Source organism: Schistocerca serialis, chromosome 6, assembly GCF_023864345.2.
Source record: "Schistocerca serialis cubense isolate TAMUIC-IGC-003099 chromosome 6, iqSchSeri2.2, whole genome shotgun sequence".
Classification (NCBI taxonomy): Eukaryota; Metazoa; Arthropoda; class Insecta; order Orthoptera; family Acrididae; genus Schistocerca; species Schistocerca serialis.
Window position 1 is genome coordinate 10,384,478 of NC_064643.1, and position 24,085 is coordinate 10,408,562.

A 24,085-nucleotide genomic window follows, 5' to 3' on the forward strand; every position below is an offset into this window, starting at 1 on the left:
TTATGGAAAGTGCTTTTCTAAAGGTTGTCCCCCCCACCCCGGCTAATTTTTTTTACCTTCCTCGAAGTTATCTACTGGGCCTTTTCTTTTTTAAAAACATAATGCATAAAGATGTAGCCCAAAATTGTTTAAGTGGGGTAATTTATTTGAAGAGCCAAACTAAACAGTAGCAAGAAAGTAGGCAAAATTCACATTTCTGCTTCTCCAATACTTCACTATTCCATTGCCAGGATAGGTTGGTGACCATTAAGTACATGTTTCATACCACTAAATGAACTTGGAAATGAGTTGTCCTAGCTTCAGTATATTATTATTCATACTGTGTTTCTATCTAGCCACTGGGTAAGATCTTAGGAAAAGAAGTGAATAGTCCAATTTACTTATCCATTAGATGCAACACACGGTAAATCCTGTAAGAAGGATAACTCTATTGATTATCTTTTCCTATAAACAGGACTATCCTTCCATAGTGTATTTTATTTGGAAACTAAATTAAATTTTAGTAAGAGGGTTATAAGTGGCAACATAGAGACAGGGTTTCTGTTATTTATGTAAAAGCATGCTAATATCATAATGGTAGCGTTATAAGGTCCTATTAATGTGTGGTCATGACATTTGTTAAATGTCTCACCACATTCCTATTGAAACTATTTACTCTTCTTGTAAATAACACCTATGACAATTTTATACAAATGACCACTAAGACTTTGCTCGTCAACTTTCATTTAGGTAACAGCGATCTTTAGATGTATTTAAATCAGTACTGTTAAGAAATACTGACTAGCTTTATTTTCAAGAATCTCAAGTTTAAGTTATACATACTGTTATCCTCCAATAAGAATCATTGGCCGATTCTTCATCTTTGACAGGTTTAGCATGCCTGCAATGCAAAACATTATCTTTTGTATTAACAGATGAAATCCAACTTTTTAAATTTAATAAATGCTTATACAAACATAAAGTTTCTTCAAAAAATGTATTTCTGACAACTTCCTGTCACAGATAATTTTCACTGAATGTTGCAACCCAGTTATATTGCTGATGAGAAGCAAATGTTGATCTTTTCCCTCTCTTCCTTCACCATCTCCTGTTTTCAGAATGAGATTTTCACTCTGCAGCGGAAACGAGGTACTGGCAGAAGTAAAGCTGTGAGTACCGGACGTGAGTCGTGCTTTGGTAGAGCACTTGCCTGCGAAAGGCAAAGGTCCCGAGTTCGAGTCTCGGTCGGGCAAACAGTTTTAATCTGCCAGGAAGTTTCATCTCCTGTTTTGTTCACCTTGACATATTTCTACCAAAAAGACTACCCCAATGGATCCACTGCTTATATTTAACACACAGTAAATTCAGTTCAAATATTTCCTTAACACAGGATGTGCATTGACGAGCTTGAATTAATCAGAAAAATATAAACAGATACTAACCATTCCACAGCTCTTACAAAATACTTGCATTAAGTAATCATCAAAGCTACTTTTTGTACAGCAAGAGGACTAACAGTCAAAATGGTGCTACATGCTACAGGCAGTGCAATACAATTTATTTTACTCATTGCTACAGCAATAAATGTACTTATAAAAATATTCAGACTTAGACTATAATCAAATACAGAGAGAGAAAATATTCTAACTAAAGAGATATAGCAGCCATAGGCAGAAACAAATAAAAAAACTGATACTAATCTTAGCTTTGAGGACCAAAAGTTTCTTCATCTGGAAAATGTAAAAAGAGAAATGAGACTGTTCAAGAATTAAGGATGAAAATTCAGGATCTTGAGTCAAGGAAGATGGATGGTTAAATGAATGAAAAAACTAGACTGGACATGATGAAATTGAGTTGCGAAAGAGCAGCAGATGATGTAATTTTAAATGCTGAGAAATAAGATCTCTTCAAGAGGAGCCACCAAAAGGTCAAATAAGTGAAAAACAAGCTGAAAATACCGGTAAATGGGCTAAAATGGCGGCAAATAGATAAACGAAACAGAAAGATAGTGCTGAAGAACAGGCAACCAAACAACCACAACAACAACAACAATAATAATAACAGCACATTGTAGCAATATATAATAGCAGTCCCACAACATCTGGAGGAAGATTTTCCACTAACAGAACAATAAATTCATGAAGCCATCAAATCATTCCAACACTTCAAAGCAACAAATGAAGACTCCACTACAGAAAAATTATTGAAATAGTCAGAAGACACAAATGATCTACGACCGCTGTTTGAGAACATTTGGAAAGCTGAAGAGATTATGGAAAGCATTAATTCACAGCTATGAAAAAAAGGGGACACACAAAATGTCAACAATTGCAGAGATGCCTCACTTCTGCCAGTGGTATACAAAATATTATCAAAAATTCTCTGGACAGAGTTGTAGAAACTTTAGACAAATAACTGGGAGAATCTCAAGGAGCTCTAGAAAGGGAATACCCTGCACAGAACAGATGTTTATTAGAAAATCGATAATTCTCCACATACTGTTAATCACCAAACCTATCATAGTATCATGTATTGGTTTCAAGAAAACATTTGATTTGGTAGGCAGAGAAATTATAGGTAAAATCATCAAAGAATTTTGTGTTAAAGCAAACATAATCCTCAAAACACTAGCAAATAGGATGGCAGAAGCTAAATTTATGGGAGAAGTATCTCAACCATTTGAAATAAAAACTGATGTTAGACAAAGGGACAGTTTATCACCTTTACTGTACACTGCATTCTAGAAAAAATAGAAAGTATCTGGAATTTGGAGAAAAAAAAATCACAAAATTGAACCAATAATTTTAGGATGAAAAACAAATGGAATTAAGGTAAACTGCCTGGCTTCTGCAGATGATTCTGATATACTTTCAAAAAATCTGGCAGAAAGTTATTGAAAGAAATCTTTTGGAAGAAATAGCAAAGGGAGCTGGTCCCAAAATTTCAGCTGAAAAAACAACATTGATGACAATTTCAAACAATGCATCAACACTCTTAGAAAAACAAAAATGTAAAATAGCATTAGGAAGTAAATTTAAATATATTGGACAAACTGTACAACAAAATGGACTAGAAGAATTAACAGTAGATGCAAGAGTCAGAAAACTGGAGAGAGCAAATCGTTTGACAAAGGATATTTACAACAAGAAATGTACAACTAAAAAAACAAAACTAAGACACTATCCCACAGTGGTATGACCAGGATGTTTATATGGTTGAGGATGCCTAATGATGAACTATAAGCTGGACAGAACAGAGGTTCCTCAAAGGAGCATTATTAGAAAATAATGGTTGCAATACAAGCTACAGATGGCTGGAAAATGAGAAGTAATGAGGAGATCTACAAAAATTTTGAGAAAATATCAGAAGTAATGGCTAAAAGAAGATTAATCTTTTTTAGAGACCTCTACTGAATGAGTAGTTCTGGAAGAAGGAATCAATGATAGCATGGATTACAGAAATAAGAAAGAAACAACATCAAACAATCAGAAATAATAGAAAGAAACCTTTTTACAGATAAAATACTGAATTTAAAAGGATCATCACCTCTCCAAGATCAAAATTAATTTCATCCCTCTCAATAAGACCGTGAAAACCGGAAATAAAATTCATAAATATGATATTGCGAAGCTCAAAATCAATCAAAACATATTGGAACAATGCCACCAGTAACTGACAGTTGAATCCCATAAATGGGCAGACATTGACTCCATGATCCAACAAGCAGCTAATACTAAAATCCTGACAGCTAAAAAGAGGAATCATACATGGTGGAATGAGGTTTGTGGTGAGGTGGTGGGCCAAACAGCAAGTGCATGGAAAAAGTGGAACTCTACCAGGAGACCTGATGATTTTGATGTATTCCATGAAGTTCGAAAATATGCAGCCAGAACTCTACGAAGGGCTAAGCAGTTGCATGAGAAACAGCAGTTATAACAGATCGATCAGCGTTTCCAGATAAACAATGTCAGAGACTTCTATCAGACGTTCAAATCGAATTTGAAAGGATACCAAGCCCCTAGTTTTTGTTTTAGAGACGAAAATGGAAAGCTCAGTGTTGTGTACATAGTTCCGCATATTCAGCGCATACACAAATTTCCCACTAGAGTGAGCCCCGCTAAGCACAACAGCGCAGGCGCAGCACTCGTCCATCTCCGCACTACGAGATGGCGCTGCCACAGAGACGGACCAAATTCTGCTTCCGCCGATCCGCGTATTAATATGTAACACAGCCAATGAGATTGCTGCTAAGATAGAACACTTTCTCCTCGCGCATCACACTCGCGCAGTGATACATGAACGTGCGAGGTATTATAACGAGTGTAAAGACCTTCAACCAGTCAGTCTGCATTTGTCTGCACCAGTCTGCATTAGTCTGTACCAGTCTGCATAGTCTGTACCAGTCTGTACGAGTTCTACAATTGTCTGTACCAGTCCATAGTCAAGATTCAGTCTGCGCCTAATAAGATTACCATATTCCTGTACATTGCCATGAAGATAAATGTATAGACACTTTCGTCAAGTACCCGAGATATATGTGAGAATAAGATTAATGTATCAATACCAAAGGAACTTCAGATTGTCAATTGTAAATAGCATCCAGAACCAAGTTAAGTAATTTTTCTATTTGTTATTATTTTAATAAATGTATGTGAAAATTAATCAAGTTCTGTTTAAAGTTGGTCACCGTCAATCTGCTACTCTCAGCGTGCAAGTGGCATTTCTATCGTCTGACCTAATGGCAGAAGATAAATACGCCATGATAAGACCACGAGACATATTGCTGACACTCGCTTACTTTGTTAGAGCAACAAGTCAAATAATCTGATGGTGTGTGCACTGAAGGTCTTACAGTACACACACCACACTCGGCCTGACCAACAAAAAAACTGCAAGATAATGTCTCGTTACTTTGAAAACCTACTTAATTGTGATGAACCAAAAGAAAGATTCCCTGTATGTGCCCCAATCCACAAACTACCCCTCATCTCCATCTAGTAAAGAGGAGACCAAAGAGATCATCAACAACTTTAAGAATAATAAGGCAGCTGGAGAGGATTCAATAGTGGTGGAACTACTGAAGCTGCCAAATAATGAAACTCTAGATATACTAGTCCAACTTTTTGAGGAGATCTGGAGAGCTAGGATGATACCAACTGAATGGCAGTCAGCTTTAATCCATCGTCTACACAAAAAAGGTGATAAATAGAATGTCAATAACTATAGGGGTACCTCTTTAGTATCTGTTCCATATAAGATTCTCTCGAAAGTGATACAGAATAGAATAGAAGATCATTGTAACCAACTGATTGGGGACTATCAAGCTGGTTTCCAAAAGGGTGATTCTTGCGCAGAACAGATCTTTAACCTGAAGAACATCATGAGGTACAAAAAAGAATTGGAAGAAATAACTATGTGGTCATGTTTGTTGATTTTCAGAAAGTATATGACTCCATCGACTGACATGCATTAATGAATATTTTGGAAAAGTTTGGGGTGGATAATACATCAAGAAAGCTGATCAAACAAACTCTTGCTAACACAGTGTCGAAAATTAAACTTATGGGTGAGGTATCTGAACCCTTTACAATCAGAACGGACATAAGACGAGGAGATGGACTATCCCTCTCCTTTTCAATTGTGTCTTGGAAAATGTCATTCGAGAGTGGAGAAAGTTATTAGCCCAAGAAGAAACAAATGAAGAGTGGTTCAGACTTGGTCCTAAGAACAAAGGGGTGTGCATTGACTGCTTAGATTTTGCGGCTGACCTGGCCATTTTTGCTAACAACATAGAGTCAGCAATCAACAAGATAAATAGGCTGTCAGAAATTGATGAAGAAAGTTAGACTCCAGATCTCTATTCAAAAGACAAAATATATGACGAACATCTGTGACGGACCTGAATGGAAGATAACCAACCTGGGAAAAAATCGGATGAGTTAAGAATTTCAGGTATCTCGGTGAAGTCATCCACCAGGAGAATGGATTAAAAGAAGAAGCAATTGTCGGGATGAGGAAGTTAGACCAAGCATACCAACTGACAAAGAATACTTATAACAAAAAGTCTATGAGTATATGGGCCAAGTTCCAACATTATAATACAGTTGTACAACCTGAGGGCTTATAAGCATCCAAAACTTTGACCACGAATAGACAAGGTCAAGCTGAGTGGCTGGAAAAGCGTGAGTGTAGGATATTAAGGAAAATCCTAAGGTAATAGATGGGTCGATGGACAATGATGAATGAGAGCAAATGAGGACACGTGCAGTGAGACAGAACCTATCACAGCATCCATTACAAAGAAATGATTGTTATTTTATGGTCATCTCATGAAAATGGACGGTGATTGACTAACAAAAAGAATACGGAGTTTCATCCTATCTAAGAAAACGAGGCCGAGATGGTTCAAAGAATGTGAAAAAGATCTTAAGCAGATTGGTATCTCAGAGAGAAATTCCTGAAAGGAACAAATTTAGAAGATTGGTGACCAACTACCAAGGTTTTAACATGGCATCAACATCCGAAAGACAGTGAGGACCATTATCTGAAGAGCATAAAAAGGCACTTCTTGCAGGGGCTCAGAAGATACCGGGAGGAAGTCAAAGCTGGAGCAAGAACAAGACCTGGACACTAGAGTGAAGTCGGTTGTTACCACGCAGTCCGTAGAGACTCACCTCAATAAAAAAATAAGTAAATAAAAATAAAAGGCTTTCAATGCAGAAGAAATAGGGGATTGAGAACAACACGAATAGAATAAAGGGGGAAAAACATGAGGAGGAGATGGACGAGTACTGGAAAAACAGGAGACGACAAGGGAAGAAGAAGAAGTGAAGTTATTACATGATGAGAGATGGTGATTGGATTTGATTTGATTCAGTTTTCATTACATACACCGAAAAAATGAGATGATTCTCGAGGGTGTGGAACATGTCAGAATGTATAACACAAAACATTTTAATATAATGAATACTACCCTGATCATTTGTCATGAGATTGTCAAAATAGGTGAATACAATACAATAAACTGGAAAAGCTAATATTTACAGAATTAATACGCTGTCAGAATGAAACATTGTTATGCACTATTAATAAATTTATCATACACAAAATACCTAATTTTGACTGTTGCAACCAAGTGCTGTCAAAACTTATATCTAACATATTTTTACTTAAGCTGGCCTAACAGTCTCTGTTAGGATATTCATCTATAGAGTAGAAGGCATTGCCTATCAAAAAGTCATTCAAACTCTGTTTAAACTGTGCTTTATCTGAAACCAAGTTTTTAATGGTTGCTGGTAATTTATTGAAAATGTGTGTTCCTGAATATTGGACCCCCTTTTGGACCAACATAAGTGATGTTAGGTCTTTATGTAGATTTTTCTTATTCCTAGTATTGATAATATGTATTGAGCTACTTGTTGGAAATATAGATATATAACTTGCAACAAATTTCATTAAGGAGTAAGTATACTGAGAAGCAATGGTTGGAATTCAAAGTTCCTCGAATAGGTTCTACACGATGTTCTTCAAAGACTGGTCCCAGATACTCCATTGCACCATTCACCGAACCTGATAACCCCAAGCCGTCAGTAACAAAAATTAAGTCTTGCTTAAGAGATTTACAACACTACATGCACTTGTTACCAAAGTCTCATTTACTTTTAGAGCTATCTGTTCCACTTCCTTTTTGGCCCCACTTCTCTCTGTCTTCACTATATCTGAAACAGTTCTTATTTTGTTGCCCGATACAATTATCATTTTCTCTTAATAAAGCTACTTCGATTTCTGGATTACTTGATTCAATATTTTGCAGTATTCTTTGTAATGCATTACAATTCTAATATCAGAAACATTCCTAGATAGTAGATACAGTCTCCTTTTTGCCCCACATGATATCTTTATTCCTTGTATAATCCATGGTTTATCTTTTGACTTCTGTGTGATCTGAGTTACCTTTAGGGGAAAACAATTTTCAAAAGAGGAGGTAACTTTATTAATAAATGCTTTGCATTTTCCATTTGAGTCAGGTAAACATCTCTCCAGTTCATGTCTTTGAGCAATTTCCTGAATTCCTCAATTTCTGGCTTATTTATTATCCTCCTGTACTCAGATTTAATATTTTTTTATCCTGACAAGTTTCAACATTTAACACAAGATGCTGCACGTCGTGATCAGATAGTCCATTTACTATTGGTTTTGTGATATGATGTTTTTCCCCTAGATTTGTTCATAAAGATATTATCAATAGCAGTCTCAGAGCATTTACATATCCTAGCTGCAAAGTTCACAATAGGAACTAAATTGAATGATAGTGTTAAAAACACCAGCAACCACTATTTCCCCTTCTTTTGTTTTTTACACAAGCTATTCCTTTCGCTTTGTGAAATGAAGCACTGCCTAGTTCCAAAACACAGGACTACTATGACAAGGTGAAATGTTCTCAGAGTGCTACATGTATGATAGTAAATGTAATCAGCACTATAGTTGTTTTCTGAGTAGTTATGCTGTGTGTGTTTCATTCAATCAGATGAAATGGAATAAAATCATCAATTTATTTATTTGGGCTCTTTATCACCAAGATACATTCAATGTTGGTTGAGGTTTATCTTTTGAATTCACTCCAGTGTAGATTGTCAAAATTTTATCAGTTGTCAATGTACTTGTAACACAGTTTCCGAATTTACTGCCATCCAGGAAAGTATCGCACTCAAATTATTCTCAGAGACTGAGAGATGGCTGAAACCGAGAGCAGAAAGCTCTGACATATTTAGTGATTAATGGAATATATATCAGAAAGGCAGGTTAGACACTGTAGGAGAGGGAGTGTCCATTGTCTCTATTGAGGTCAAAGCTGATTGTGACAGTGAAGTTATCTGGTTGCGTATAACAAGTCTAGGTGAAATCACGTTAATTAATGGATAATCAGCCACCCAGTTCTGCTATGACAGTTTTGGAGCCATTCACAGAAAGTCTACAGACAGTAGCACATAAATACCTAGATCATGCAATACTAGTTGGAGGTGAATTTAGCCTACTGAGTATAGATGGTAGCCTATGGCTTCATTGCAGGGGGTGCAGTCAATCTTGTGAAGCACTTTTGAATGTGGTTTTCGAAAATTGTCTTGAGCACCTAGTTTGCCATGCCACATGCAATGGAAATATCTTAGACCTTGTAGTTACAAACAGGCCAGATATCATCAATGACTTCAGCATAGAGATGGGGATTAATAATCATGATAACATAATAACAACTAAGGTTACAAAAATTAATAAATCAGTCAAGAAGGCTAGGAAAATGTTCATGCCAGAAAGAGCAGATAAGCAGATGTTAGCATCTTACTTAGACAGAACTGACATCACTTAGTTCCATTAAGATGGACGTAGAGAGATTATGGTCAAAGCTTAAACAGATCGTGAATTGCACTCTCAACAAGTCTGTACCTAGTAAACGAATTAAGGATGCAAAAGAGCCACTGCGGTTTAACAATGAAATTTGGAAAATACTGAGGAAGGAAAAGCTACTGCACTCTTGGTTCAAAGGAGAATGCCAAATGGCAACAAGGAAAGGTTACTACCACTGTCATACCTCAGCAAAAGATCTGGCTGAGAAGCAGGGGAATTTATTGTCCTATGTAAAATCACTAAGTGAGTCAAAGAATTCCATCAAGTCACTTGACCAGTCTGGTGTGGCAGTAGGAGATAAATGTTTTAAATTTTGCATTTAAGAAATCATTCATGCAAGAGAATCATATAAACATACCGTCATTTGACAATAGCACAAAGACACCTAACAACAATCACCTGTAAACATGTGCCATGTCAGTGCTCTTGGAAGAGAGCTGTGGCAGTGACACGGCTCTGTTGTTGTTCCTGTGTAGTGATCTGCAAAGACGGGGGGGGGGGGACGGGTAGAGATTCAAGCAGTGATGAAGTACTTCATAAAGATAGGTATGAAAGCGAAGGACATTCATGCCGATTTCCAGAATACACCAGGGGCTCTGCTCCTTTGTCTTCAACTGTTGCCAAGTGGATAAATGAATTTAAATTTGGTCAGGAGGGCTTAGATGATGATCATCCATGAATAGGTCAGCCAAGATGTGTCACTACTCTAGAAATCATCGCAAAAGTGCGCATAATGATCAAGGAGGATCACCAATTTAGAGTGCATGAAATTGCTCACGCTTGCCAGATGTCATCTGAAAGGTATTCACAAGATGGGTGCCGCGACTCTTGATGCTGGGTCAAAAACACATGAGAATGGACATATCACAACAATGTTTGGCCTGTTTTAGGAGAAACAAACAAGAACTTTTGTGCTGGTTTGTGACCACGAGGAAACTTTGGTTTACTACTATACCCCAGAGACAAAGCAACAATCAAAGCATTGGAAACATGCTGAATCTTCGCCGCCAAACTCCTTCAGCGGGGAAGGACATGGCGTCAGTGGTCTGGGATGCGCCACCAAATTCCTTCAGCGGGGAAGATCATGGCATCAGTGTTCTGGGATGAGAAGGGGATTCTGTTTGTACTTTATCTCCCCACTGGGCAAACAATTACTGGAGAATACTATGCTAACATTCTGGACAAATTGCAACAAAAGATATGAGAAAAAGGCCAGGTTTAATAAGGAAGAAAGTCATCTAGCATCAAGCCAATGCACGCTCGCACGCATGTGCCATCGCCATGGTAAAATTACACAAACTAAGGTATGAATTGTTGCCACACGTGCCTCTTCCCTAAACTGAAAATTTTTCTTTGTGGATGAAGATTCACTTAAATTAAGAATTGATAGCCTGAGTTGACAACTATTTTGTAGGCCTGGAGGAAAATCATTGTCGAGATGGGATCAAGGTATTGGAACACTGTTGGACCAAGTGAATTAATCTACAAGCAGGGTACATTGAAAAACAAAAAAGTTTCAGTGACATAAGTACTTTTTTTCTATTCTGTTTCAAGAACTTTTCAAACCACCCTCGTAAGCATCCCTGACACCTGAAATAATTAAAAACAAATAAGTCACCAGTTGCAGATGGAATCTCAATTTGGTTTTACAAAGAGTGCTATATGGCACTAGACCCTTACTTAGCTTGTATTTATTGTGAATCTCTCACCCAGCAGAAAGACCTAAGCAACTGGGGAAAAAATACAGAGGCGTCTCCTGTATATACGAAGGGCGAAAGAACAGACCCGCGAAATTACAGACCAATACCCGTAACATCAGTTTGCTGCAGAATTCTTGAACATATTCTGGGTTTGAATCTAATCAGTTTCATAGAGACCAATAAGTTTATGTCCACAAATCAGTACAAAGCATCACTCATGGGCAACTCAGCATGCCCTTTTGTCATACAATGTCTGTTCAAAAAATTCCAGAACTTTGTCCACAAAATTTTCTATGCTTATCTTTTAGTTACTATGGATTGTCTCCTTCAAAATACTCTACTCCAAAATTGATACACTGCTCCCAATATCATTTCCACTTCCAGGAGCAGTCTTGACACACATCTTGCTGGGTCGCATAAAGTGCCGTCTGCGAATTTTCTTTTATCTCATCTACCATTGCAAAACTTCATCCTTTTCACCTTTGGAAATAAAAAGAAGTCTGCAGGGGTCATACTATTCTCACAAGGAACATCTCAGTCTCATTTGTAAGATCCAAAAAGTTTTTTTGGACTTGACTCATGAGCGTGGAATGAACTTGACGGCAACACAATGCATTCCAAGATGCTGTGTCATTTCATAATATGATCCAATTGAAATGTTACATTCTTCTACAATCTCTCGGACAGTGAATCTTCGACTGGCACACACAATTTCGTTGACGTTCCTGACACAAGCATCATCAGTGGACATCTAAGAGCGTCCTGAACAAGGATCATGTTTGACTTTTGTAAAGCCATTTTTAAAACGTGTGAATAATATGTAACACCGAGTATGGCTTAAGTACTCATCGCTATAGGCTCCCAGCATCATTTGGTGTGTCTCTGTAAAGGTTTTCTTGAGTTTCACACAAAATTTAATGCAGATGCATTGCTCCTCTAACTTTGCCATCACAAAATTCACAAACCCAGATTCCATATTTCTTGATTTCCGAGAAGCATTTGACATAATGACTCAATGCAGACTTTTAACAAAGGTACAAGCACATGGAATACATTCCCAGACATGTGAGTGGCTCAAAGACTTCTGAAGTAATAGAACCCACTACATTATCCCGACGGTGAGTGTCCATCAGTGACTGGGGTATCATTAGGATCGTTCCAGGGATGTGTGATAGGAGCACTATTACTCATATTTTCTATGTGCATAACTGATTTGATGGACAAAGTGGACAGTAATCTGTGGTTGTTTGCTGATGATATTGTGGTGTATGGAAGGTGTCATCGTTGAGTGATTTAGGAGGATAAAAGATGACCTGGACTAAGTTCCCAGTTGGTGTGATAAATGACAGCTAACCCTAAATGTAGAAAAATATAAGTTACTGCAGAGGAGTTGGAAAAACAAATCCATAATGCCAGAATCCAGCATTAGTAGTGTCATGAATGAAGAAGTCACATTGTTTCAATATCTGGACGTAACATTGCAATGTGATATGAAATGGAACAAACGTGTGAGGGTCATGGTAGGGAAGGCGAATAATCATCTTTTGTTTGTTGGGTGGATTTTACTACAGTGTGGCTCAGCTGTGATGGACATCACATATAGGATGCTAGTGTGATCTCTTCTTGAGTACAGTTTGAGTGTCTGGTATCCGCAAGGGGTCGAATTAAAGCAGACATTGAGGTAATTCAGAGGCAGGATACTAGATTTGTTAACAGTAGGTTGAAACAACAACATACAAGTATTATGGAGATGTTTCTGGAACTCAAATGGGAATCCCTGGAGGGATTTTGAGGAACACTGTGCTGACTGCAGAACAATTCTGCTTGCACCAACATACATTATGCGTAAGGACCACAAAGATAAGAGACAACAAATTAGGACTCATAGAGAGGCATATAGACATTCACTTTTTCCTCACTCAATTGGCAGATGGAACGGGAAAGGAACTGACTACAGTTGAAATAAAATTACTTGATAGTTGGCACTTCAAACGCCAATAAGAGTTGTCAGCGTCACACTTGAACTGTCTGCTGTTGCCAAACTCCACCAAAATTGGCCAGTCACTTCCAATTCCTGGTTCAGCATTCTTTCTTGATGTATTTGTATCCCGAATTACGAGCCCGACACTTTTATTATGTATTTCATGACACGCGATAGCTACACCAAAAACAACACACATTAACAATGCTAATGAAAGACACACATTTCATTCATAGCACTAACCAAACACTACTGAATAACTCAGCACAAGGTGTGATTCTGTATCATACATATAGTTATCATATTCACAGAGATCATCTTACATTAGATAAGCTTTTCACTACACTGCGTGAAACTGAAATTTTTAAGGTTGCAATTCATAGTTGCAACTGGGTCACTACATTCACATATATAAATACTTCATGCAGTGCTGTGGCATAGCACAATGGTTGGCAGATTAATCTAATATGTAGCATGTTGTAGGTTTGAATCTCATCAATGTAGCAAAATTTTTATTTTTAAATCTAACCAAAAGAGTGTGATTATTATTTTCATTCAATTAATTGGTTTAAATATATTTTTTTCTATTTTTAATAATTTGCTGCATCATTTTTCATCATTGTTTTGACTGTTCTATTTGGTCTAATTTTTCTTCCTGTCATTATTTCTTCATTTGGAATCTGCCTCAGTCATCTATAATCCACGACCAAGTGCCCACATGGACTGTTCACTGGTTTCTAACATGGCAGCATGTGCAGCTAGTGTAAGGATAGTTACAGGTAACAAATGACATGGAGAAATTTCAATTTGCTTTCAGCCCTGAAATTGAGTTTTTGTTGTCGTGAGTTTACCCTTAAGGGTTAGGTTTAATTGCCATGAACAAAGCGATCATGATATTAGTACTGCTGCAGACTGTTGACCACAATTTTCTCGGCTGGGTTAGGACACAAGTTTACAGTCAGGGATACAAAATGGGTCGTCTGCCCCAGTTCAGTCACTGGTCACTTTAAATCAATAGTCGACAGAGTATCCAACAATTCTGACATACCTTGCACCAGCCACTAGAAAAATTGCTCTGTGTTAAACATTTAACATAATTTGTGAAGTGAGCTGCTTGTTTGTTGTCACCTGTAACCAAACGGTAGCTGGTAGCCAATGTGGCAACATTGTTGCAGCAAGTGATTGATGTCAACTATCAAGTAATTTTATTTAGACTATTGTAGTGAGACAGGGTACCTTCTGCCATGCACCATATGGTGGCTAGTGGAGTATGTATGTAGATGTGGAATCACATCCCATCTCGAAAGTCAGCCCTTGATCTGCAGTTCTGGGTAACTTTCTCAAAATCTACCCTTTTTCCTAGACCTATCCTTCACCCCTCTTCCTTCCACTTCAACCCTTCTGCCTGAAGAATGAGCTACTGGCTCTGAAGCTCGCCTAATTATAATCTTCTTTTATGTGTGTGTTCTGCCGCCACTTAGCAAGTAGGTTGTTTATCTATCCAATTCAGTTATCATGTAAACAAAAGCTGCATTTAACACACCAAGTCTCTTTTACCAATCACTTTTAATATGTCCTACAGAATGTACTGTCTATCCTGTCCTTTTTCGAGATTACTGTTTTGTTGTACTTTTCTACAGGCATCATCTTACTTATTAGGAGTCAGTTCCTTCATGTTGTTGTTGTTGTTGTGGTCTTCAGTCCTGAGACTGGTTTGATGCAGCTCTCCATGCTACTCTATCCTGTGCAAGCTTCTTCATCTCCCAGTACCTACTGCAACCTACATCCTTCTGAATCTGCTTAGTGTATTCATCTCTTGGTCTCCCTCTACGATTTTTACCCTCCACGCTGCCCTCCAATGCTAAATTTGTGATCCCTTGATGCCTCAAAACATGTCCTACCAACCGATCTCTTCTTCTAGTCAAGTTGAAGAGCTGCATGTCCTCGGGAAAAATTATGGCTGTAGTTTCCCCTTGCTTTCAGCCGTTCGCAGTACCAGCACAGCAAGGTGTTTTGGTTAATGTTACATGGCCAGATCAGTCAATCATCCAGACTGTTGCCCCTGCAACTACTGAAAAGGCTGCTGCCCCTCTTCAGGAACCACATGTTTATCTGGCCTCTCAACAGAAACCCCTCCGTTGTGGTTGCACCTACGGTACGGCCATCTCTATCGCTGAGGCACGCAAGCCTCCCCACCAACGGTAAGGTCCATGGTTCATGGGGGGAGTTCCTTCATAGTCAACAGTTAAGGAATGGGTGGCTGAATTCATATGTGGCATATGTCTCTGTAAGATGACTCATGAACTACTTCCTAGAATTACAATCAAATATGAAAATGCTGAGAAAGAACACAGTGTGATATTGCAAGATCAGTAATTAAAAAGATGTGCAAAACAGTTGATGCCGTGGCCATACCAGAAAGTGAGTGGCATGTCTGTTGAAGCCTGACTACAACCTAATATGAAAAACAATTTGGGACAATCTGACACACAACTGATTCTATGCACCAATCTGTTCCCGATGATGAAATGAAACAGCAGTTGCACAAAAATAGCCAAGGTGACTTAATCGGAGAGAAAGAGTGGTCATTGTTTTCTAGGATGCAAAAGGGATTGTATTTTAGATTAGCTTGCAAGACTGAAACAATACCTCACAAATACTATGCAAGTATTCTGACTCAACCGGATGAAAAAATATGGAGCCAAGACCCAGGGGGAAAAAAAAGTTTATCATCAGTGAAATGCATATGGTCACAAAGGCACTTTCACAATAGGAAAACTGGGAGTTTCAAGTGTGAAGTCTTCAAATAACTATTCCATTCTCCAATTTTTTCACATTCTGACTTTAGCTTCCTCTTCTTTTCTTTTTGTATGAATGATTCACTTAAGACTACATGCGTCACAGCTCAAAACCGCTTTGTGAGTCAACAACTGGATATGTTTTCACTGCTCTGTCTCTTGTAACTCTGTTGGACATGGAGGTAGCAAATGAGGATGTAGGATGTCCATGACATACTGCTGTGCTGTCAGAGTGACCTGAAGTCATATCCGATGCTGCCCCAAACGCCCTCTCCCTATGTCGTTGTCATACTCACTGACAACTGTCATTGCGGGTCTTGTAGAATGTGACTCACTGCTGATCACATGACAGGTGCAGGTGTGAAAGGGTTACAATGTGCTCGGCGTACTTGCAGCAATTCTCCCATGGGCTCGTCAGACACGGTCAACCGGAAGCTTGCTGACAAGCAAACCGCCCTTACGTACCCAAGCAGTCCAACATGGGGACACTACCACATCTGAATGTCTCACAAATCTGCATACTGCATAATTCAATCAGCCTGGCAAATGGAGACACACAATTAGGCCCCTTCAAATTTTGTTACGTGCTGATAATGCTGACTCACAGAAGTACAGGGCATCTGTGTCCTTAACAGGGATCACTCAACATCTTACGCTCTTCACATCTCTTATAGCTCCTACCATTCACGGTAACAATCCGAGACACAAACAAAGCTAATGCAATCTGGTGACCTTTTTATCCATTTCAGAGAGTTGCGACTCTCATAATTTACCACTGGTATGCACACTCGTGAAACTACGTTGCTTCAGGGAGCTTCCCTTTTTTTTCTTCAAGCAGTTTAGTTCTTTGAATCCATTTTTCTTGTAGCTCAGAATAATTATTTTATTGTGTAGCAAACTTACAGGCTAGCATTCTGGCCTGAGCTGTCTGAGTTGGTGGTCATGTGTGTGTGTGGTGTGCTTGCTTGTGTGAATGAATGGTGTGTATTTCTATTTCTTTTTCTGATGAAGGTTGTGGCCAAAAGCTTATGTGTAAGTGTCTTAACTGTGCCTGTCTGCATTTTAACGTGCCATCTTTATGGTAATTAGCACTCTATCTTTTCCTACACTGCTGATATTCCAACCTGTAGTTTCCATTGTTTGAACTTACGGTCTACTGTTTTATGTTGCAGTGCACTTCTACAAGTGTAATACACAAATGTTGCCTTAGGAAAGTGTCACAATAACATCCATGTCTACCGTTTGCTATTTTTTACGAAATAGCACGTCACACTCGAAATTTAACTTAGCCAATGAAATAAGTTTGAAGATTTATTGTGTGTAAGAGACACGAGGGCCCACTGTGTGGGAAATGTGGGAAGTTCTGTGCAGAGACGGAGTTATCCACAGACGCAGTAAGTCTTGGGAGCTATACGGGTGTTTAAACATCGCCACCTGCTGGGATGAGGGGCCACTTACTCTGAGGTGGCGCTGTGCCAGCAACGAGCTCGACCCATTGATTAGCACCACAGATGACAATGAGCAACCAGCTGCTTCTCTGTGCAGAGATATAAAATTTATCGATTTTGGACATCGGGTGACAATCTGTCACATGGAGAACAATGTTTACTCTGGCAATTTTAACACTAATCTAGTGTTCTGCAACATATTAATGTGAAATGTTGTCTATGATGTTGAAGAGTTTAAGTTAAACTGATATCTGAGAATTTGTTGTTTTTGTGGCACTATCTGGAAAATGGCCTCTCTTGCAGCTCCAAGCATAAATGTATAGTGAAGAAGAATAATTAGCACAGCACACTGGAACCGAGTAGGGATCCGGTTTACTGCTCGGCCATAAATTAGCATATTGTGAGTACACCAGAAGAGACGCTGTACACACTTGCATATACTACATACACAAGTACAAGCATCGATCAAGCTACTGTGAAACTGCACTCTGTGTGACTCATCACTACATCAGAATACTGTAAATGTGGTGATTCCAATTTCGTAAGGTCTCTTCCTGTTTGTTTTCATCAGTTGGATCTTATTTTTCAAGTATGTGGGAATCCAATGAGCTGCCTGTTTGGATACATTCTTTCTGTATGTCCCACAAGTTGGATTCTTTGGAGACACATTGTAACAAGAGTTTTTAGGAATTTGCCTGGAGATTTCACACTGGGTTCTGTGTGATGTATTCCATCTTTTATTCTTGGACCTAAGATTTTTACTACAATTTTACAATCTTCTAATTCAGTTTGCTGTTTTCATGTCTTGTGTTGGACAAAGAGTCTCTCTCATGCATAAAGAAATTCTAATTTGATCACTGTTGTGCAATGTTAGATTTTAGAGTTCCAGGAAAAATACTTTTAGTTAACTGAGAGACAGTTTGTATTTTCTGAAGTCTGGATTCTATGCCTTCTTTTCATTATGATGTTCAGTGGTCTTTTTCACCTAATTATTTAAACTCTTTATCACCGAATACTATGTTGTTGCCTATATAAGTTCACCCAGTGCCATTTTGGTATCGTCCATTAATTTTTTATCCAGGTGAAATTATTAGTCCAATTTTCCTAGATTGCTCCCTTAATATTTCAATTTGCTTTAGCACATCAGTGATGTTTTTGTCAATTAGTATTACATCATCGGTATAGGTTACACAATATAATTCTATCTTTAAGTTTACGTTCTAGTCAGTGTAATAGTGCACCTGCTCTTCTCCATTATCTTACAATTTTCTTAGGGGCATAGTTGAATAGCAATGTGTTATGCCATCCCATTTTCATATACTTATGTCTGTCTTAAATTACACTGCTTGAAAAAAAGTGAGACACTCAGAAGGTGGGGAGAAAACAAATTGAAACATAGCTAATTCAGAGGGTATGTGATGTTATTTCAGTGATAACAAAACAGAGTCAAATTTACACAGAACTTATCAGTTTGAGCCCACTTATCAACACAGCAATGCACCCTGTCTGGCCTGGACAGTGCGGGAGGATGTCGTAAAGCTGCTGCATACCCTCCTGAGAAAGGTGATCCACAACTGTTGTAACTGGACATTGCAATCATGGATACAGGCAGTGGGATGGAGTTGACGTCCATGTTGGTCCCATAATGTTCTATCGGGGACAGATATGGGGATTTTGCTGGCCACAGGAGTATATCAACATCACGCAGACAACTTAAAGAGACACACACTACATGTGGACAAGCACTGGCCTGTTGAAAAATAGCACCACAATACTATTACCCACTGCTGTACCATCAGAGTTCCCTCGGCCATTACAAGCCGTGACCTGAAGTCATACCCAATGGCTCCCCACACCATGGGACTGCTTTGTGACCCCCCCCCCCCAAAATGTGGAAGAATGGGACCTCTCCCCATCTCCCCGGGTCACTGTCGAACTTCTCCACGATAGTCATTTGGAGCAGTGCAGGACTGGGACTCATTAGTGAACATAATGTGACACCATTCATTAGCAGTCCGTACTTCTCGATCATGGCACCACTTCACATGCAGTCATTTGCTTGGGTGTTAATGGCAGCCTATGTGCAGGACGGCAATTCCATAGTCTGGCTGCTCCTAGCTGTATGACACAGCATGTTGCAAGGAGTCTATTACAGTGAACTCCTGTTTATCCTAAATGATCGGGACGGTGGCCGGTTCCGATAACAAAAATTTCAGATAAATCAAAGTCCCCCTGTTTTCACATGTGAACACTCCAAATTGCATCAATATTGCGAAATACGATCGTAAAACGTGCGTAGGGTATGTAAAACGTTACTGATATGGTTGCAAATAACCCTGCACTTTTTTACTGAAAAAATTGTGTTGACATGTTAAAAAGGCACCAAACTATGATTGAAAACTCAAAGTTTTTAAGTGCTGTATAACAAAGCTCGTTTATTTTGCATTCTTACAGAAAAAATCTCCCTTATTTGGCAGCAGGAAATAACAGGAGTTTTAATTTTATTACCTACTCTTTTGAGTAAAAAATAAACTACTGAACAAAATCATGAAACAAATCTAGAGATTACTCAAAGGAACAAAAAGTCTGTCTAGAGAAACTTTCAAGAAAATTAAAAAAAAAAAAATCTTTTTAAGTTATGGACATAGAAGTTCTAGGATGCTTCATTAGAGTTTATTTTTTGGTAACGAAGTCACAAACGTCTTTTTTTTTTGTTTTTTTGCTTGAGAAACTATTGCTGCAACAATACATCTCCAACGTTGAAATCAAACTATTTCAAGATAAATCGTCTCCGCCTGTTGGCTGATGTACTCCAGGGCAGTTTGGATCACTTCGTAACAGAATGTGTGAGGAATATTTTTCTCTGATTCATCATCAGAAACATAGTCTTCTGAAACTTTATGATCAGTCACAATTTGGACGATTTCATCCTCAGTCACATGAAAAAATGCCATTTTCTATCCACTCTTCAATGTCTTCGAAGTGTGTGTCTTTACAACCAGCTTCTCCAGTAAATTCACCAAAATTATGTCAGCTTGAGTTTCGGTGTTGCCTCCTCCTTCCCACCACTTAGGTTGCCTTACGATCTAAGAGTTTTTTCCAAGACCTAACAAGAGGAACTGGAGGAATTAGATTCCAAGCTTCAGCAATCAATGAATGACACTTAAAACATCGATTTTTTTAAGAGCTTCCACAAAATCATCTGCAGCATCAATCACGCCTATTAATTATTCCAGCATCTTGCGTCTGTAATGTTTTTCCATTGCCTCAAGAATACCTTGGTCCATTGGTTGACATAGAGATGTGACATTTTGTGGGAGAAATACAACTTTGATATCCCCATCTTGCAGATCACCTGGGTGAGAAGGAGCATTGTCCACAAGAAGTAGCACTTTTCAAGGAAGTCCTTTTCCTTCCATGTAATTTACTACAGTTGGAACAAACTCTGCCTGGAACCACTCTCTGAAGATGGCACTGTTCATACATGCCTTAAGACTGACTCGTGTACCTCAGTGGCAAACTGGTTGGTTGGTGTCTAAATGCTCTTGGTGTTTTGGATTTGCCAATTAAAGTAAGACACAGTTTATGATTGCCAGTGGCATTACTGCAAGCAAGGACAGTAAATCTTTCTTGGATTTTTTTGTATCCTGAAGCCATTTCTTCTTCTTTAGAGGCAAGGGTTTTCATTGGCAGCATTTTGTAATTCAACCCAGTTTCATCACATTTGTAAAGTTGATTGCCAGTATAACCTCCTTTGTCAATGATTGTGTGCAGTTTCTTCTTAAAATCAGTGTAGCAGCTTCATCCCCAGATAATGATTTGGCACTGATGGCAATTTCATGAATGCCATGCTGCTTCTTGAAACGATCCTGCTGGCCATTACTTCCGAGCAATTCTTGCTTCTTTCCTTCAATCAGCTCATTTTGACAAAGTAGAGGACCTGAAACTGACACACCTTTGGCTCTTATTTATTCGTGCCACAAAAATAATGCCTCTTCTAACTGAGGATGTGCACCTTTTCTCATTGCTTTTCAAGATTTCACTGCGCTGCCCAATGCTTGGATGGAACAAAATTTTTAAATTTCTGATCAATTTGTCTTCCGATCAGTAATTGTACTCCTACTCTGCAGCAACTTTTGTGGGTGGCTCACCAGCATCAATTCTCTGCAAAGTGTGAAGCTCTTTTTCCAACAAGATCACATTCATTTTATGTTTCGTGCCTGTAGTCACGTTCAGTGTTCTTTCTACAGACACTCGACTGAGTCCTTTATGGTTTTTGGCCCCTTTTATCTCTGGACACTTTAAGGCACATAGTGGGAGCACGAAACCTCAAATCAGAAACACACAGATGCACAACTTGACAACACTCGAGATGCACTACACAAACTTTTGACTTTTGAAACCAGGCTGTGGCAGCCATCAAATGAAAGCATTCGATACATCTATGCCATTTCCTCTGTTCTACCCAAGCCCACGTGGCAACACAACAGGGTGTTGTACATTCACTGTTACACACTCAGCTTTGATGTACCGACAACAAGTGGAAAGTGTTAGGCGGCGTACTCTAATTGTCGGTTTTGACAGGGCTACGTTGCGCTGCATAGAACAATACTGTATGTACTGTACTACCAAGGAGTTCCAATAGATGGCAGTGGCATGAAACCATGCAATACGAATAAGAAACACACTAGAGCTTCAACCAACACACGCACGAATTGACGATACTTGGACTTTTGACACGCACCAGTGCACTGATTAGCAGTAGATTGCCAAAAAACACCAGCAAATGCTTGGCTCCAGGTGCACGCAAACTGAAACTTGTCAAGTGTCAATCTAGCTAGCCAAAAGTGTAGCTGCACGAGAGTTTACTGTACTTGTTCTCAGATGGCAGTCACAGATGTGAACAGGTTACAATGTACTCAGTACACTACACAGTGATGCTCCCTTGTAGTGGTCTCATGTAGTCAACTGGAACATTGATGATGAGTATGCCCTTACTTTCCAACATCAGGCCACTGTCAGATCCAAATACTCCAAAAATACAGATGTTGCAAGGTTTAACCAGGCGACCAAATGGACATCCACAATGAGGTTTCTTTCAAACTCTCATCAGATAATGCTGTCTCACACCAATATGCAGCACCTTCATATCCTCCAGAGTGATGATTCATCTGACGCTATTCGCATCCCTTATATACCACATGATGCTTGCTAAACAGCAATAAAAACAAGGAACACTAATGAATAATGAAGGAAAAGACAGACTGTTACTTACCATAAAGAAGATACCTTAGGCTGCAGATGGGCAGAATTAAAAGACACTTACATAAAGCTTTCAGCCACAGCCTTCACCAGTAAGTAGTAATCTGCCTTTTCCAATATTGTTGATATTCCTACTGGAGTTTCCATTGTTTCAAGGACACTGATGCTTTTCTGTGAGTGTTTGCTTTATGATGTTTTCTGCATTTTAGCTTTTTTTTAAAAAAAAGAAAAAAAAGAAAGAAAGAAAGAAAAAAAAAAAGATTTGTTGCTGGAAAACTTCTGAAGTCCAATAAAGGAGTTACAACAGCCATATATGGTTATCTGGTGGACCTTGCAGAACCAAATTCTAGGGCTGAAATATCTTGTTGACCAATGGGCATTAATCAGAATGAATACTAAATAAAAATTAAATCCAAGTTTACACAAAAAACACAGGTTCTAACACTATTGTTTTTCGTTCTATTTTGCTCTTATGTTTGCTATGACTTGTTAAACAGAAATTTTCTTTCTATCTATAGAGTTACATTTGCTGTAATGTATCTTACCTCGATGTTGTTTCTTCCTTCTTCTCACTGCTGCCCCAATCATGGCAAGCAAGTCATCCTCACTGAATTTGCTTCGTATTGCATCTCTGAAACAACTGTTAAAACACCCGTTAAACAGTACCAGGCAATTACCACACAGTGAAATGTTGGTACACTAAAAAGGAAGAAAAACTTTGCAGAAATCTTCAACAGTAATCTTGTAGTCTGCAGTAGGCAACAGCAGGATAACAAACCCACTGGACAAGAATGGGAAAGTCATGATAGAAGTTACTTTTATTTTTATAAATAAACAGGTATCTTACACAAATGCTCAAGAGTGTACATAGGATCTTGGGCTGAAGAGGTGGAGCAGAAACTGACATTAGTTTTGTTGAAGAGGGAGTACTGGAACACAGCACAATTTCTTGCAAAATGAAGCCAAATTTATTGATAAACTCTTAATTAATTGCCAAGCTCACTAATGTGATCATTTTACGACAGGTACTTACTGCTTGGAGTATATGTGACTTTTCAGGCTTGCCTGATAGATCTGTTGCAAAAACACTTTGGGTTCCCCACCAGATAACATTATGCAAGTCCCTCCCTCAATATTTAAGTGACACAACGTTTTGGCATCTACAGGTGGTGGTGATTTCCACCATCACTGCTGCAAGATGCAACTGGCAATTTCCACATGACAGCTTTGAAATTTATCATGTGGATGACTATGACCATCATATTTAGAATTCAGAGGATTTCATAGAATACCTGAAGATGCTTAAACTAGAACTTTCAGATCTTTTAGTTAGCTCAAATGTTATATCATTACTTACAAAAGTGCCCCTGCAGCCCTCATTAGAGGTTATTAACATCAAGTTTGAGAAAGAAATTGTGGTGCTGTTTAAACATGTGCATACCTCATCCTATTTCTTATGTAACACCAACTACTTTAATCAAGTGGACAGTGTTCCCATGGGAGATCCTCTATTTC

General features: G+C 38.6%; 1 protein-coding gene across 1 annotated transcript in view; it reads right to left on the minus strand.

Moving 5' to 3' along the window:
• Nucleotides 1–824: 824 nt before the first annotated feature.
• LOC126484185 (molybdenum cofactor biosynthesis protein 1-like) overlaps nt 825–24,085 on the minus strand; it is an 82,990-nt gene continuing 59,729 nt past the window's right edge. Inside the window, exons 6-7 of the mRNA XM_050107599.1 lie at nt 23,116–23,201; nt 825–880 (exon numbers count right to left, since the gene is read on the minus strand). Coding sequence (XP_049963556.1) covers nt 825–880; nt 23,116–23,201 — 142 coding nt within the window. The remainder of the gene's footprint in view (nt 881–23,115; nt 23,202–24,085) is intronic.